The sequence below is a fragment of the Acanthochromis polyacanthus genome, chromosome 9 (genome assembly GCF_021347895.1).
Source record: "Acanthochromis polyacanthus isolate Apoly-LR-REF ecotype Palm Island chromosome 9, KAUST_Apoly_ChrSc, whole genome shotgun sequence".
In the NCBI taxonomy this organism is placed as follows: Eukaryota; Metazoa; Chordata; class Actinopteri; family Pomacentridae; genus Acanthochromis; species Acanthochromis polyacanthus.
The window spans coordinates 8,639,472-8,658,714 of NC_067121.1; the positions used below are offsets into that span (position 1 = coordinate 8,639,472).

General features: G+C 40.4%; 1 protein-coding gene across 35 annotated transcripts in view; it reads right to left on the reverse strand.

Moving 5' to 3' along the window:
- The window catches only part of LOC110972179 (zinc finger protein ZFP2-like), a 158,708-nt gene that overhangs the window by 81,250 nt on the left and 58,215 nt on the right, over positions 1-19,243 (reverse strand). For 7 of the 35 annotated variants that reach the window (XM_051953094.1, XM_051953091.1, XM_051953095.1 and 4 more), the window contains one exon: positions 3,003-3,335. The exons of 13 other annotated variants lie outside the window; for them this stretch is intronic. In XM_051953094.1, coding sequence (XP_051809054.1) covers positions 3,003-3,335 — 333 coding nt within the window. Of the gene's footprint in view, positions 1-116; positions 2,195-3,002; positions 3,336-7,698; positions 8,000-15,474; positions 15,808-19,243 lie in introns of those variants that run through there. 15 more of the 35 variants (XM_051953089.1, XM_051953086.1, XM_051953093.1 and 12 more) reach the window with 8 other exon arrangements.

Below are 19,243 nucleotides of genomic sequence, written 5' to 3' on the forward strand. Positions count from 1 at the left end.
TACAATATTGTTAACCAAAACAAGTAATTGTGTTCCAACTCGAACAAACTGAATGAGATTTTTTTTCTTCACTTCATTTGAAAAGTTCAAAAATTATTCAAACACTTACAAGACACTTGAAATACGAGGACCGTTTATGATGCTGATTTGTGTTTCACACGAACAAAACAAAAATACGCAACTTCAAACCACAGAAAAACCGACAAAAATGAATGAATACATTTTACAAAAAAGAACAGAGTGAAGTGATAGGGATTGAATAAAACAAAAGTAAACATACCAACCTACAACAATCTCTATGAGGTTGATACATAATTTGCAGAATACTATAATCTACAATGTCATGAAATTTCAAATACTAACTGCAAGAATAGTGAGTTTGTTGGATCTCTATATTTTTTTGTCTGATCATCCTTAAGGCTCTTCACTGAAAAATGAAAATTCAAGACAGTCATGTGTAAATTCATGTTCACTACATTAAATCAGAGCAACACAGTCCATTTCCACCCAGAACAAGCCAAAATTCATAAACAACATTAAATTAACTATTATGTCTTTAGACACAACTATTATGTCTACAGTTGTCTTTATTTCAAAATGCAAAAACTTGCTATGTATCCACTGGACAGTTTCACAGATTTAAAAAGATCTATGTCTCACAATCTGGCATGCAATAACCTCAGAATCACTGCTGAAGTGGTCTAAAGGCACTTTAAATTTACAAAATCTACTTTTGTCCTGAACGACGTGAATGAATGCGTGTTCAACCAAGCTTTTTTTTAAACCGATGTCCCAAGACTACAGCGCCTCACCTGTGTGAGTTCTCATGTGCACGGTCAGACTATTTCCTTTACGGAAAAGTTTTCCACATGTTTCACAAAAATATGGCTTTTCACCTGTGTGAATTCTCATGTGGCTAGTCAGACTACTATTGTGACTGAAACTTTTCCCACAGGTTTTACAGGAATATGGCCTCTCACCTGTGTGAGTTCTCATGTGCTCAGTCAAATTACCACGTTCACTGAACCTTTTCCCACATCTGTCACAAGAATATGGTTTTTCACCTGTGTGATATTTTCTGTGGACACGTAGACTACTACGGCTGCTGAATTTTTTCCCACATCTTTCACAACAATACGCCTTCTCACCTGTGTGAATTCTCATGTGGCTCGTCAGACTATTTTTGTGGCTGAAACGTTTTCCGCAGGTTTTACAAGAATATGGCCTCTCACCTGTGTGAGTTCTCATGTGAACAGTCAGATTATTTCTTTTACTGAAACTTTTTCCACATGTTTCACAAGAATATGGCTTTTCACCTGTGTGAGTTCTCATGTGCACAGACAGATGAGTGCTTATACTGAAACTTTTTCCGCAGGTTTTACAAGAATACGGTCTCTCACCTGTGTGAGTTCTCATGTGGACAGTCAGATGATGAGGAAAACAGAAACTTTTTCCACATCTTTCACAAGAATATGGCCTCTCACCTGTGTGAGTTCTCATGTGGACAGTCAGATGATAAGGAAAACAGAAACTTTTTCCACATCTTTCACAAGAATATGGCTTTTCACCTGTGTGATTTTTTCTGTGGACATGTAGCCTACTACGTCTGTTGAATTTTTTCCCACATCTGTCACAACAAGACGCCTCTGTCGACGTCTCACCTGTGTGAGTTCTCATGTGCGCAGTCAGGTGGTGGCTTTGATGAAACCTTTTTCCGCAGGTTTCACAAGTATATGGCTTCTCACCCGTATGAGTTCTCATGTGATTAGTCAGACTAATATTCTGAATGAAACCTTTTCCGCAGGTTTTACAAGAAAATGGCTTCTTACTCGTGTGAGTCCTCATGTGGACAGTCAGATAACAACTTTTGCTGAAACATTTCCCACAAGTTTCACAAGAAAACTGTTTGTCACCTTTGTCAGTAATCGTACGGACTTTCAGGTCAGACCGTAAATTAAATTTTTTTCTGCATGCATTGTCAGCATTTGGTTTTACACTGTTGTGGACTTGGTGACGTTTCTTCATTTGGTACTTATTCTGAAAGGTTTTTCCACAAACATCACATTTTAAAGACTTTCTTCCTGTGTCTGTATCACAGTGACTTCCTGACAATGAAGACTTGTCTACATTGTTACTGTGACTGCTCTCTCTGTTATGACTCTTCTTTGCCTTCAGCGCTGCATTTCTAGTTGACCTTGAGTCTACATGCTTGTTTCCCTCCTCATGTGGGCTCTCAGCTACTGGTGAATTGTAAGAGAGGAGCTGGTCCCTGTTTGGTTCTCGTTCACTGTGGTCACCATCCTTATCAGCTGAAGTCAATAGAAAGGTGTCAGCAGCTTGATCTTGTACAATCTGCTCTTTCTGCTGACTGGTACAGAGTTCCTCCGGTTCCTCTGTAATCTCTGAAGGTTCTGGGTCTTTCTGGTCCAGGAAAGTGCTGAATTTATCCTCTTCCTCTTTAATCTTTGGAGACTTTGGGTCTTCTTGATCCAGACTAAACTTCTCCTGGTTACAGAGCTGCTGATGAGCAAGACCATTCCTCTCTTTCCAGACATCTTGATGTGGGTGGTCTGAGTGGCAGGGAGCATGAAAAAGTTATTAACATGATGATTAGGAAAGAAACATCTGAGAGAAGACATGAAGTCCTCTCACATTCTTCCTCACATTGGCTCATCCTGAACAGCAATATAAAGTCATGCACCTCTGTGGAAACAGCACAGCCATGACTAAAAGAAGAGAAAGTTATGAAATGACATTTCTGCAGAATGGTACAGTTCTGGCATGAATAAAAAACAACAAACAAAAGCAAAACAATGGCGGAAGCGTTGATGTATCTAGGCAACAGTGAGATGGCAAATAGACAGTTCAAATAAATGTCAACAAGTTAAGATGCAACAGCAGAATTTCTGTTGGAAAATAAATGGAACTCGGAGTTCTAATTAGGATCTTAAATTAGTCATGTTCCTTTGCTACTTCATTAAGACAATCATAGGTTTACATACCAATTCTGTGTAACATTATTCGTGGTTTCCAGACGGCATCCACCAGCCTGCGCTCATAATCAATCTCTTCATTTGATTGGTTGAGTGGTTTATCAGAGACTCCAAATATTTCTCTGGATATTTCTACACAGTTGGATTCACACTGAACCAGTGAGTTAGCCTCTTGCATCAGTGCAAGATGCTCTCCCTCCCCACTGGTGCACAGTTCCTCCTGCTCCTCGTTCTTCTGTGGAGCACCTGGATCATCCTGGTCCACACTGGAGTTCTTCTCCTGGTTGCAGAGATTCTGCTCAGCAAGAACATTCTCCTCCTGGACATGTTGCTGCAGAAGGTCTGGAGGACAAAATGACAAAAGTAAAAGCTTGTTAAAGGTGATGCAGATCTGAGCGAATAACCCTCTGAAACCCAAGCACTGTCTGGGTAGATTTTGCTGCTGTCACATTTTTCCTCACTGTGGGATTGTTTTTCAGTGCAATATAAAATTCTGTATCTCTGTGGAAACAGCACAACCATGACTAGAACTGCAGAGAACTCACAAATGTCTTCTGAGCAGTATGAATACAATAGAGAACAGAATAGACTTTATGAGTCCCACAAAATAGAATTTGCAATGTCACAGTAGCTAAGTGACAGGAAGGAAAATCAAGAAAACACAACTATAAATTAAACCCGTAAGATATATACACTATATATGCAATATAAATAAGAACATTTTAAGAAAACAGGAACACTAACAACGCAAATTTAAGAATATATACACAAATCAATTGCACAGTTGGCACATAGCACAGTTTTGACAGAAATCACAATTAAAATGGCTCCACTTCAAACTGTTTTTCAGCCATACTGCATTGATGGTATTGACCTGATATGTTTCATTTTGCTGTCAGTCTTCTTGTCATCTCCTGTCTTCTCTATGTAAACAGTCTGCATGTCATCTGAAGACTTTGTTGTCATTTGACTATTGGTCTTGTTAAAATCCAAAGGAGGCAGCTCTCTCTTTAATTAATTTATCGTCAGAGAATCACTGGGCCAGTTCTCCATCTTATGGGTTAGGTTCCTGTAGAACAGAAGGGTCTAAGCCAGGTGGGATCGCAGGAACGACTAAATTGGTCAGCGAGGAATTTGCCTATCTGTTCACTGTCTTCTTCCAGACGCCGATCCCCCTTCCTCTGATAAATAGTCGAACTGAGTAGGCACTTTTGAGTGGTTAAATTAATTCACCAGTCACGTCTGTTGACGGCAGCTTTCCTCTTAACTCATTCGCTGCCATTGACATCTATAGACGTCAATTGAAATCCGAATGTTCGCTGCCAATGACGTCTATAGACGTCAATCATGTTTTTTGACTGGGGGGGCTGCAGGACAGTCTGTCGGAGCTTGTCGGTGAAAATCCTGGAGTTTTGGAACGTGAGAGTATTGTGGTGGGCCAAAAGAATGACAAAGACAGTGACCATGGTGGGGCGACAGCAGAAAGTGCCGTTGTCAACAGCCGCTGGCGATCAAAGCCGCGCTAGGTTTCGGTTTCTGTTTCGCCACCACCGCTCTCTTGAGCTCATCTGACGAAGCCGAGTCAGATGAGTTTAGAGCGAGCACACAGACACACACAGACACACACACACACCTAAAAATATTTTGTTTATATTTTGTAAGGTGTATTGTTCTGAACCAAAATGTTGACTTGTGTTGTTTGTTTGTCAATAAATGATTTAGCTAACAAAAGGTTAAAAAGTTGACCTCAAAATGCTTTTTCCGAGTTATTTTTGTTGTTTCATATAAGTAAACAACTGTTCAGTTGTGTGGGATGTGACTACACCAAAAAATATTGGCATCAAAGTGATTGATGTGCCTCTCTGCAGAAAAAGCTCGTTATCTCTGTTTTTTGGTCAAAAACAGGTGTTTTTGCTGAAACTACCCTATGTTCTGCTGCCGATAACTTTAGAACCGAAAATGCTAGAAACAAAATTTTTTTTCCTGATGAAAGAAGAGAATCTACACTTTCTTTCGATAGTTTCAATGTTTATGTAGTCTTAAAACTTGTAATTCTGTAGATCTTTAAAAATCTGTCAAAATTCTTAAAAACTCTGGCAGTAGGGTAGCCTAGCCACGCTACACCCATGTTTCTGACGGCACAAGGGTCTAGAGAAGCTCGACAGGGAGGGAGGTGGGCTAAAAGGTTGTCTATCAAATCCCTCTGCAGCAATTGGGTAGGTATACAACCAATCAACGCAACGAATAGGCTGACGTAGTTCCGAGAGCACCGGTGGATTGTGGCTAAGTCCCATTAGCTTCCCAACCAGCGGAGCCAACTGGTATATTAAGGATTTGCCATATCCCGTCGGCATAAGTCCAAATACGTCTTTCTTTTCAATGAAACACTTAAGTGCCGTCCTTTGTTTATCTTTCAAGTTGAATTTTAGCTTCAAATCTTTAAGGGCTGTGACCAAAGCCGAGTCGAAAGATAACTGTTTATTGTGCGCCGGTTGTTTCTGTCAGAATCGTCACGCCTCTGTCGTCACTTCGTTACGCCCGCCTTCTGACTCTACACTTCATGGTGATTGGTCCGGCCAGTTTTAGGAGAATCCAGCCTCGAGCCTTATGGAGGGTAACTAGACCCACCCTGGCAGAGAATTAAATTCGTTGCCGTGGGTTGCCTAGCGCGGCTAGGCCAGCAGTAGGGGGCTCTTTGCTCTGAAAACGGCTGGCAGCCAATGAGTTAATGGATTTGGAACCTGGTAAGTTGCTAGGTTAAAGTTTAGAGGTTAGGACAATAGAAAACCGCCGGGATCAGTTTAAAAAAAGACCACCCACGGCCCCAAATGACCTAGGTAACCTGGTAAAGCCATTTGAGTTGTAATGCACACATTAACCTGACTTTCTACAACCATAGAAAACATATATCATTAATTAATCATCGTGACAGGGATAAACTGAATTTCCAATTTGTTAACGTTCATTGCAGGATAAGTGTTTATTATAATATTACAGCAAGGGGATAACATAAGCTTTTAAATCACAAGGCTCACTGAGATGGATTTAAAACATCAACATTCTGGGATTCCATATCTCCATGCTTCACAACAGTCTGTCGCACTTAAGAGCATTCCATTTTTGTTTTAGTATGGATCTGGTGCAAACAACATGGTTTTGATTTATTTTTCAATGATCGCATGTCGAACAGTCATTTCCATGAACTGTCTCATAGAACTGACGTGGGATTAAAAATCCACTGATTCATTCACTTTTCAAGGCTTCTGATAAATGTTGCAATTTCAGAGAGTTTTTCAAAAAATAAAACCCGAGTTTATTTTGCAGTAAATACAAATGGTACTCGTTACTGAACAACTGGTTTTTGTTGTAAACTGCTATTACAGAGGGTCCTCGACTTATGTCGGAATTCCATTCCTACGGCAGAACGTAACACGATTTTCGCTATAAGTCAGAACTCACATATGGGTCATTCCAGGTGAAATGACCAGATATTCCTTGGTGGTGTTGCTGCACCATTTTCAAATTAGTCCTAAATTTGCATGCCATTAGATAGTCACAAAAGTACTTTCTATGCAAAATTGTAGGCCTGTAGCTCAAATAGTTTCTGAGTTGTGGGGGTCTGAAATTTTCAGAATTTGGGCTATAAAAAGCCTCGCCAACGTTTTTTTGCATCTTTAAGTGGTTAATTCTCAGCCTCCAGACATACCAGAGAGCTGTGAGTTGGAAAACAAGGCCTCTGCATGTAGCTAGTGCCCCACAAACATCCTCAGGTGTTTTCCTACACTCTGCAGGGCATAGGGGCTTGCTAAAAATGCTAAAAATGAAGAGATACCAACTCACGTGTGGGGTTTGGGACCTTAAAAGTACTAGAAATACTTCACAGAAGTGTTCTAACACCCCTGGGTTCCATTCTACACAAAGTTGTGCGATAACTTAGCAAACTGGAGCTTTCTAGGTACCTCAGTTTGGAAAATATGAGCTCCCAAAGTTGGACGAGATTTTTAATTGGCTATTTTTGGTGGCAAAAATCTCAGTGTAGGACAGGTACCAGAGACCCCAAATTTTTCTACAAGACAGTTCCATCTGTCTTCTATCACTGTACAAAAAATCAGCAAGGTTATAATTGTAGTTACTGAGATATTCTTACTCAAAATGGCATGGGTAATGTCAAAATGTTTTTTTGCTTTTCAGTACTTTAAACTGGGATACAAGCATTAGTATTCATTCCAATGGTAGTATTATGTATGTTTTGTTCTTTTTGAAATGTTAGTTGTTAAAGGTGACTACCTTCAAAAAATGTAATGGTATAACTTAGGTATACCTAAGTTATAACTTAGGTATAGGTTAGGTATACCTAAGTTTTCCATTAACTATTGTGCAATTTGCAGACGGTCCCTGTTCACTCGTCACACCGCCAGCTGCGCATAGACACCAATGTTATTTGTGCAGCTTTAAAGACAGCGACTTTTGATCAAATTGGCCTTGTAGCACATTGTCTAGCTTACAACGATTTGAAAGAGGTATCGTTTATGTTTTGACAAAATATACCTCATGAGTTATTGATGCCGGAAGTCCGAATCTGTGAATATCTTTCCAACTTTACCTTACTGAGAAATGTTAAAGTTATCCTGCCTTTCATCCACACAAACCGCAGCTCCTCACTTTATTTCTGTCAGCTCATTCAGACCATCACAGTTCTACAAACCTGTTGTGTGGAACTTTGTCTCTGATTTCCAGATGTTATCCAGCAGTCTGCGCTGACGATCGATCTCCTCCTCGTACTGGACGATGGTTTTCTCAAACTCCGTGAATATTTCTTCAGCAGCAGCAGTTAGTCGCTCGTTGATCAACTCTCTCAGATTCTGGACTGAACTCATCTTTAAGTGATAAAATATAAATCTAAGACACGACAAACAAGATCAATACACGTGAGAAACGATTTAAATAAGCTAACGTTAGCAATGGCTTGGCTTCACTTCCGCCGGATGTTGTCTTTGACTTCTTCAGCCTTCAAATTAAAATGTTCTTTTCCGACAGTTGCTGTTTTCAGTAAGTTTATAATAACAGATGCTTCAAAGTAAGAAAAGTATTTAAAAAAACAGCCTCAAAAGGGATATTTTTTTTCCTTTTTTAAAAAAAAAATGTCAGTATAAATATTGTCCATCAGGGACAGTATGCAAACTTGAAGTATGTGCCAACATAAAATGGAAATGTGTACAATATTGTTAACCAAAACAAGTAATTTTATTCCAACCATAACAATCTGATTGAGATTTTCTTCTTCACTTCATTTGAAAAGTCCAAAATAACTAAATACTTAGAAGACACTTGAAACAGAAGAAAGATTTATGAGGCGATTGTTCTTTCACCTGCAGAGAACAAAAATAATCAACTTCAAATAAACCACAGAACAACCAACAAAAATGAATAACTTATGAAAAATGACAGAGTGAAGTAACAGGGACTGAAAAAATCAAAAGTAAAAATACCAAACTACAACAATCCTCGATGAGAAGGAACATCCATCCATCCATCCTCTATACACTGCCTCATCCTCACTAGGGTCACGGGGGGTGCTGGAGCCTATCCCAGCTGACTCGGGCGAAGGTAGAGGACACCCTGGACAGGTCGCCAGTCTGTCGCAGGGCTACACATACAGACAGACAATCACACTCACAGCTACGGTCAATTTAGAGTGATCAATTAACCTCAGCATATTTTTAGACCGTGGGAGGAAGCTGGAGTGCCCGGAGAAAACCCACCGAGCACAGGGAGAACATGCAAACTCCATGCAGAAAGATCCCGGGCTCAGGCCTGGACTCGAACCATCGAACCAGGGATCTTCTTGCTGCAAGGCAAAAGTGCTAACCACTACCCCACTCTGCAGCCCCTGAACAGGAACATCTTTAACCAAAACCTAACTTAAGTAGCAATAAGTATTAGAAGACACATGCACAGAAAATACTGAAAGTGATACTGCCAGAAAATGGACTGTCACTCTTTTATTCATACATGATGTTTACCAGTCAGTCAATGATGCTGTTTGATTGAGAGTCAGTTTTAGCTGCTTCATACTGTTACTTTATGTACTGGCAGATTAATCAGCAATGTGTCCTACTCGAAGGTCATCATATGTTTGTAGAGGTGACATCCTGGTCAGTTCTGAAGATATACTTTCTACTGCACTTCAATCATCTGAAGTGTTCCATTATACACACGTGGACAAAATTGTTGGTACCCCTCAGTTAAAGAAGGAAAAACCCACAATTCTCACTGAAATCACTTGAAACTCACAAAAGTAACAATAAATAAAAATTTATTGAAAATTAAATAATCAAAAACAGCCATCACTTTTGAATTGTTGATTAACATAATTATTTTAAAAAACAAACTAATGAAACAGGCCTGGACAAAAATGATGGTACCTCTATAAAAGATTGAAAACTATTTGACCAGAGTGACATGATTAACTCAGGGGTGTCATTTAATTGACATCACAGGTGTTTCCAAACTCATAATCAGTCAGTCTGCCTATTTAAAGGGAGACAAGTAGTCACCCTGCTGCTTGGTGAAAAGGTGTGTACCACACTGAACATGGACAACAGAAAGCGAAGGAGAGAATTGTCCCAGGACATCCGAAAAAAATTATAGACAAACATCTTAAAGGTAAAGGCTATAAGACCATCTCTAAACAGCTTGAAGTTCCTGTGACAACAGTGGCTCATATTATTCAGAAGTTCAAGACCCACGGGACAGTAGCCAACCTCCCTGGACGTGGCCGCAAGAGGAAAATTGATGACAAATTGAAGAGACGGATCGTTGGAATTGTATCCAAAGAGCCCAGAGCAACCTCCAAAGAAATTAAAGGTGAACTCCAAGGCCAAGGTACATCAGTGTCAGATCGCACCATTCGTCGTTGTTTGAGCCAAAGTGGACTTCATGGGAGACGACCAAGGAGGACACCACTGCTGAAAAAAACTCATAAAAAAGCCAGACTGGAATTTGCAAAAATGCATGTTGACAAGCCACAAAGCTTCTGGGAGAATGTCCTTTGGACAGATGAGACCAAACTGGAGCTTTTTGGTAAGGCACATCAACTCTATGTTCATAGACTCAAAAACCAAGCATACGAAGAAAAGAACACTGTCCCTACGGTGAAACATGGAGGAGGCTCAGTAATGTTTTGGGGCTGCTTTGCTGCATCTGGCACAGGGTGTCTTGAAAGTGAGCAAGGTACGATGAAATCCGAAGACTATCAAGGCATTCTGGAGAGAAATGTGCTGCCTAGTGTCAGAAAGCTTGGTCTCAGTCGCAGGTCATGGGTCTTCCAACAGGACAACGATCCAAAACACACAGCCAAAAACACCCAAGAATGGCTGAGAGAAAAGCGTTGGACTATTCTAAAGTGGCCTTCTATGAGCCCAGATCTGAATCCCATTGAACATATGTGAAAGGAGCTGAAACATGCCATTTGGAGAAGACACCCATCAAACCTGAGACAACTGGAGCTGTTTGCTCATGAGGAGTGGGCCAAAATACCTGTTGACAGCTGCAGAACGCTCATTGACAAATACAGAAATCGTTTAATTGCAGTGATTGCCTCAAAAGGTTGTGCAACAAAATATTAAGTTATGGGTGCCATCATTTTTGTCCAGCCCTATTTCATTAGTTTGTTTTTTTAAATAATTATGTTAATCAACAATTCAAAAGTGATGGCTGATTTTGATTATTTAATTTTCAATAAATTTTTATTTATTGTTACTTTTGTGAGTTTCAAGTGATTTCAGTGAGAATTGTGGGTTTTTCCTTCTTTAACTGAGGGGTACCAACAATTTTGTCCACGTGTGTAAGAGCAAGATTCAATAATTGAATCTTGTGTGTGATATACATTGTTTTGATTCCGTGTCTAAATTTTGTCATAAATTGACTTTTCTGTTCTGTTCTGAACATTGACTGGTAAAGTTCCTTTATGAGTTCGACACATAATTTGCAGAATACTATAACCTATGTCGTGAAATTTCAAACATTTTAACTGCAGGAATACTGGGTTTGTGTAAATGTCCCATGTGTAAATTCATGTTCACTACATTAAATCAGAGCAACAGCATCCTTTTCCACTGTAGCTGGACATGTAGAAATGGTAGAAACTACACTTAAAATTACACTCGTTCATTTCGGGTCACCATCCTCAGCTTGCCTGAGGAATATAATCAGTTTAAGCTTAGTCTCAAAGAGACTCTGATTAAAATGAAGTTGATCAGTCTCATTCTGAAAGTCAGAAACTCTGATTTCATTGACCTCGAGTTCTCAAACAAAGAACTACCAATAATTATATAAAAACAATTCTACGAACAAACGACATAACAAACAGCAAGTACATTAATAACTAAATGCAGATATATGAACTAATGCACTGTGATCATCACTGGAAGCACTTGGTAGCAAAGGTGATGAATTTCGAATGACTTTGAAAACCAATTGTAGCCAATTTGTAATTCTCCCACTTAGCAGAGGGAAAGTGATACTTGCGTAGACTTTGTAGTAGTGAGAGATGCCGCCGCAGGATGTGGAGCTGTGATGATTTGGTTTAGGAAGGCAGAGACAAAGAGGAACTTTGGCAGGTTTGCATTGCAAAAGTGTGTCCAAATAAAAACACGAAGAGTCAAAGCTCAGTTATCAGGAAAATATCTGCGTTGTCGTAGTTCTTAATTGCAGTTGCCTTCTTCTAAGAGGTGCATTCTTCTAAGATTCCCATATTCTACCAGCCCATTCTTCCAAGCCCAGTTACAAGCACAAGTTGAATTTTCCTAAAAGCCCAGGTTACATTCTTCAGAAAGCCAAAACAAAAATACTGAAAAAACCCCAAGAAAGATTCCTGGTTCCTGAGATAATAATGAAATGTGCAAACATGTTACAGGGGGAGCTGGAGAACCCAATCGCAGACAAGTGAATAAATGAAAGTTTTATTAATCCAGATAGCTAAACCAATACACACACAGAGAAATGAACTAGGGGGCAGAACAAAACTGAACTACTCGAACTCTACAAATGAACACTAAATTCAAACCGGAAATCGACTAAATTAAACTGCATTAACAAAACTAAGCTCAGAAGAGGTACTCGCACAATGGGGGAACTGACAACCGAGGGGGGCAATAGGCTGAGGAAAATCCGTGAACAGACAGAGTCCAGGAGGGGGGAGAGCAGCAGAGTCCATTGGGCTGAAGGAGTCTGGAGATAGCAGGCTTGGTGAGAAGACACTGAATCCAGAGGGGCAACATAGTCTATGACCCAACAGGGAATGAGTGAAAGAGCAGAGTTTAAATACTGAACATGTGATATTGTGGGCAGGTGAACTGATTACAGCAATGAGAGTCACCTGCAGTGATCAGCTGAGTGCAGAGAGGGGAAGTAGGGAGAGCAAGACACAGGGACGAGAGAGACAAGAGGGAGAGAGAGACAGATACAGAGAGACCAAGAGGGAGAAGGAAGGAGAGAAACAGGGACTGGAGCAGAGACCAAAACAAAACATAAGAATAAACTTACAAATTGTAGACTTTAGGCTACACTGAAGTAAACTTATAACATGGTTAAACATACAGTCATAATAAGAAAAAGAAGACAAAGGGAGTAAATATTCTCAGAGGAAAAAAGTCTCTATGTGTCTTTTATTGCTGTGGTCTGTGACAGAAAGAGAGGGAGAGGTGTTGATATAATGTGTGCGCATCTTCCACAAACACCTCACATTTGATGTGTTCATTTTCCATTCCGGTCCTGATCAACCTGGTATCAGAGACTGAGTCCAGATCATCAGTCTGATGATGGTGCATTTCTTTAATGTTCTGATTTAAACTGCTCTATTCACTCCTATGTAGAAAGTTCTGTGTTCGGTTGGAAGATCAGAAGGTCAGAATGTCAGTCCTGCAGAGGTGTGGTTTTCCTCACAGTGGACATTTTATGACCCTGATTAGATTCTAGTGGAGGTGGGAGTCATTCTGTTGTCTCCAAGAGCACCATGAGCGGTCAATTAGTAGTAAACATCCGATCAGCAGATGTACCATTTGGAAGGGAATTTTGGCTTAGCCGTCTCATCAAATGGTGTCTTACCAAACTGACAGCTTTGAGAGAGGTTCGCTGGATCTCTGTGTTGCTCTGCAATGTTCTGGTCCTTACTACGCTACACCACTCAGGTCAAACTAAAATTTATAAACAGCATTAAATTAACTATTAGGTCGTTAGTCACATCTATTAGGTTTCTAGTTGTCTTTCTTCCAATTCAAGACAGTCATGTATAAATTCATGTTCACGACAATAAATCAGAGCAACACAGTCCCTTTCCACCCAGGTCAAGCCAAAATTCATAAACATTAAATTAACTACTAGGTCTTTAGTCACAAGGATTATGTCGACAGTTGTCTTTATTTCAAAATGCAAAAACTTGCTATGTATCCACTGGACAGTTTCACAGATTTTAAAAGATCTATGTCTCACAATCTGACATCCAATTACTTCAGAATCATTGCTGAAGTGGTCCAAAGGCACTCGAAATCTACAAGACCTACTTTTGTTCTGAACAATGTGAATGAATGCGTGTTCAATAAAGCGTTGTTCCACCGATGTCCCAGGACTACAGCCTGTCACCTGCATGAATTTTCATGTGCTCAGTTGGATTACTGCTTTGATTGAAACTTTTTCAGCAGGTTTTACAAGAATACATCCTATCACCTGTGTAAGTTCACATGTGCACAGTCAGATGAGTGTTTTTAGTGACACTTTTTGCAGAAGTTTTAAAAGAATATGGCCACTCACCTCTGTGAGTTCTCATGTGGGCAGCCAGATGACTACGGGAAAAAAAATCTTCCCCACATCTTTCACAACAGTATTTCTTCTCTCCTCTGTGAGTTCTCATGTGAACAGTAAGATTACTATTTCTGCTGAAACGTTTCCAACATCTTTCACAAGAATATGGCTTCTCACCTGTGTGAGATCTCATGTGGACAGTAAGAGTACTACGATGACTGAAACGTTTCCCACATCTTTCACAAAAATACGGCTTCTCACCTCTGTGAGTTCTCATGTGGGACAAGTTTCTATTCTTGAAGAAACTTTTGTCATTCATCTCACAAGAATATGCCCTTTCACCTGTGTGAGATGTCATGTGGACAGTAAGATTACTATTTCTGCTGAAACGTTTCCCACATCTTTCACAAGAATATGGCTTCTCACCTGTGTGAGTTCTCATGTGGACAGTAAGAGTGCTATTTTGACTGAAACTTTTCCCACATCTTTCACAAAAATATGGCTTTTCGCCTGTGTGAGTCCTCATGTGGACAGTCAGATGACTATTTCTGCTGAAACATTTCCCACAAGTTTCACAAGAAAACTGTTTGTCACCTTTGTCAATTATCATATGGACTTTCAGGTCAGGCCGTAAATTAAGTGCATTGTCAGCACTTGGTATTGCACTTTTGTAGATTTGGTGATGTCTCTTCATTTGGTACATATTCTGAAAGGTTTTTCCACAAACATCACGTGTTAAGGACTTTTTACCTGTTTCTGTATCACAGTAACTTCCTGACAATGAAGTCTTGTCTACATTGTTACTGTGACTGCTCTCTCTGTTATGACTCTTCTTTGCCTTCAGCGCTGCATTTCTAGTTGACCCTGAGTCTACATGCTTGTTTCCCTCCTCATGTGGGCTCTCAGCTACTGATGAAATGTAAGAGAGGAGCTGGTTGCTGTTTGGTTCTAGTTCACTGTGGTCACCGTCCTTATCAGCTGAAGTCAATAGAAAGGTATCAGTACCTTGATTCAGTACAATCTGCTGTTTCTGCTGACTGATACAGAGTTCCTCCGGTTCTTCTGTAATCTGTGAAGGTTCTGGGTCTTTCTGGTCCAGGAAAGTGCTGAATTTATCCTCTTCCTCTTTAAGCTCTGGAGGCGTTGGGTCCTCCTGCTCCAGACTGAACTTCTTCTCCTGGTTACAGAGCTGCTGATGAGCAAGACCATTCCTCTCTTTCCAGACATCTTGATGTGGGTGGTCTGAGTGGTAGGGAGCATGAAAAAAGTTATTAACATGATGATAAGGAAAGAAACATGTGAGAGAAGACATGAAGTCCTCTCACATTCTTCCTCACATTGGCTCATCCTGAACAGCAATATAAAGTCATGCACCTCTGTGGAAACAGCACAACCATGACTACAAGAAGAGAAAGTTACAAAATTACATTTCTGCAGAATGGCACAGTTATGGCATAAACAAAAAAAAAAAAACCCAAACAAAAGCAAAACAATGGCAGAAGCATTGATGTATCTAGGCAACAGTGAGATGGCAAATAGACAGTTCAAATAAATGTCAACAACTTAAGATGCAACAGCAGAATTTCTGTCTGAAAATCAATGGAACTCGGAACTCTAATTAGGATCTTACATTCATCACATTCCTTTGTTAGTTCATTAAGACAATCATAGTTTTACATACCAATTCTGTGTAACATTATTCGTGGTTTCCAGATGGCATCCACCAGCCTGGGCTCATAATCAATCTCTTCATCCAACTGGCCCAGTAGTTTATCAGACAGTCCAAATATTTCTCTGGATATTTCTGCACAGTTGGATTTACACTGAATCAGTGAGTTAGCCTCTTTAATCAGTGCAAGATGCTCTCCCTCCCCACTGGTGCACAGTTCCTCCTGCTCCTCTTTCATCTGGAGAGGATCTGGGTTCTCCTGGTCCACACTGGAGTTCTTCTCCTGGTTGCAGAGATTCTGCTCAGCAAGAACATTCTCCTCCTGGACATGTTGCTGCAGAAGGTCTGGAGGACAAAATGACAAAAGTAAAAGCTTGTTAAAGGTGATGATAGGTGATGCAGATCTGAGCGAATAACCCTCTGAAACCCAAGCACTGTCTGGGTAGATTTTGCTGCTGTCACATTTTTCCTCACTGTGGGATTGTTTTTCAGTGCAATATAAAATTCTGTATCTCTGTGGAAACAGCACAAACATGACTAGAACTGCAGAGAACTCACAAATGTCTTCTGAGCAGTATGAATACAATAGAGAATAGAATAGACTTTATGAGTCCCACAAAATAGAATTTGCAATGTCACAGTAGCTAAGTGACAGGAAGGAAAATCAAGAAAACACAACTATAAATTAAACCCGTAAGATATATACACTATATATGCAATATAAATAAGAACATTTTAAGAAAACAGGATCACAATTAAAATGGCTCCACTTCACACTGTTTTTCAGCCATACTGCATTGATGGTATTGACCTGATATGTTTCATTTTGCTGTCAGTCTTCTTGTCATCTCCTGTCTTCTCTATGTAAACAGTCTGCATGTCATCTGAAGACTTTGTTGTCATTTGACTATTGGTCTTGTTAAAATCCAAAGGAGGCAACTCTCTCTTTAATTAATTTATCGTCAGAGAATCACTGGGCCAGTTCTCCATCTGATGGGTTAGGTTCCTGTAGAACAGAAGGGTCTAAGCCAGGTGGGATCTCAGGAACGACTAAATTGGTCAGCGAGGAATTTGCCTATCTGTTCACTGTCTTCTTCCAGACGCCGGTCCCCCTTCCTCTGATAAATAGTCGAACTGAGTAGGCACTTTTGAGTGGTTAAATTAATTCACCAATCATGTCTGTTGACGGCAGCTTTCCTCTTAATGGATTTGGAACCTGGTAAGTTGCTAGGTTAAAGTTTAGAGGTTAGGACAATAGAAAACCGCCGGGATCAGTTTAAAAAAGACCACCCACGGCCCCAAATGACCTAGGTAACCTGGTAAAGCCATTTGAGTTGTAATGCACACATTAACCTGACTTTCTACAACCATAGAAAACATATATCATTAATTAATCATCGTGACAGGGATAAACTGAATTTCCAATTTGTTAACGTTCATTGCAGGATAAGTGTTTATTATAATATTACAGCAAGGGGATAATATAAGCTTTTAAATCACAAGGCTCACTGAGATGGATTTAAAACATCAACATTCTGGGATTCCATATCTCCATGCTTCACAACAGTCTGTCGCACTTAAGAGCATTCCATTTTTGTTTTAGTATGGATCTGGTGCAAACAACATGGTTTTGATTTATTTTTTAATGATGGCATGTAGAACAGTCATTTCCATGAACTGTCTCATAGAACTGACGTAGCATTAAAAATCCACTGATTCATTATCTTTTCAAGGCTTCTGATAAATGTTGCAATTCCAGAGAGTTTTTCAAAAAAATAAAACCCGAGTTTATTTTGCAGTAAATACAAATGGTACTCGTTACTGAACAACTGGTTTTTGTTGTAAACTGCTATTACAGAGGGTCCTCGACTTATGTCGGAATTCCATTCCTACGGCAGAACGTAACACGATTTTCGCTATAAGTCAGAACTCACATATGTACATAAGGACCTCCACTATATTGCCAAAAGCATTCGCTCATCCATCCAAATAATCAGAATCAGGTGTTCCAATCACTTCCATGGCCACAGGTGTATAAAATCAAGCACCTTGGCATGCAGACTGCTTTTACAAACATTTGTGAAAGAATGGGTCGCTCTCAGGAGCTCAGTGAATTCCAGCGTGGAACTGTGATAGGATGCCACCTGTGCAAAAAATCCAGTCGTGACATTTCCTCCCTCCTAAATATTCCACAGTCAACTGTATTATAAGAAAGTGGAAGTGTGTGGGAACGACAGCAACTCAGCCACCAAGTGGTCGGCCACGTAAACTGATGGAGCGGGGTCAGCGGATGCCAAGAGGTCGCCAACTTTCTGCAGAGTCAATCACTATAGACCTTCAAACTTCATGTGGCCTTCAGATTAGCTCAAGAAGAGTGCTTCAGCAGAGGTTTCCATGGCCGAGCAGCTGCATCCAAGCCATAAATCACCAAATGCAATGCAAAGAGTCGTTTGCAGTGGTGTAAAGCACGCCACCACTGGACTCTAGAGCAGTGGAGACGCCTTCTCTGGAGTGACAAATGGCGCTTCCCCATCTGGCAATCTGATGGACAAGTCTGGGTTTGGCGGTTGCCAAGAGAACGATACTTGTCAGACTGCATTTTGCAGAGTGTAAAATTTGGTGGAGGGGGGGATTATGGTGTGGGGTTGTTTTTCAGGATCTGGGATTGGCCCCTTAGTTCCAGTGAAAGGAAACTCTGAATGCTTCAGCATACCAAGACATTTTGGACAATTCCATGCTCCCAACTTTGTGGGAACAGTTTGGAGCTGGCCTCTTCCAACATGACTGTGCACCAGTGCATAAAGCAAGGTCCATAAAGACATGGATGACAGAGTCTGGTGTGGATGAACTTGACTGGCCTGCACAGAGTCCTGACCTCAACCCGATAGAACACCTTTGGGATGAATTACAGTGGAGACTGAGAGCCAGGCCTTCGCATCCAACATCAGTGTGAGACCTCACAACTTTGTGCATGGACATCATATGTCTATGATGGTAATCACAACAGCAGATGTTGCGACCTGCACAGATTTGAAATATCTGAGCTGTAATGTCAGTAAATTCTAGTGAAATACAGATCTCACATTTCCCGTGCAAATGCACCGCGAGAAACACAGACATCCTGAAGTAATTCACAAAGGTCCCCAGGTAGTACCAATCCCGTGCTAATAGTACGAGACATAAAAACACTGGAGAGCTCACTCCGTTTCCCAACTAGTTCCCGTGGAAAATATGTTTTAATGTCGCAAACGCCATACATCGGAATGATGAAATAATTTATGGGAGTTGGCGAAGTTGCTACGCAACACCGTAGGTCGAGAATGTCATTAACCGAGGACCTCCTCTATAACTTTGGGTAGGATCTTGGCCCTGGAACTGTATAATTATCTATTCACTTATTCAACTGCTGTACTCCGCTCTAAACTGTTTTAATACTTCTACATCTCATCTTATACCATCCCACACTTATATTCCATTCAATTTATAGTGTACAATAGTCTCGATATAGACCCATTTACTGTAGGTAAATAAAGAGGGCTGCGCGCGCACCCTGGCAACGGAAGTATGGCGGCTAGCAGTGGCTTGTCAAGCCATGCGGGTGCATTATCAGTAAAAGATCGCAAAAAATACTTTAAAAAGATCACTTTAACAAATGGCAAGAGGCTCCCAGATCCCTGTACACTTACCGAACGGGACTATGACGTTAGTAAGTGGCCCAATATTCAGTGGCCTGATATTTATTTGTATTTAGTTGAAAAACCTCGAGTGTACACTCGAGAGA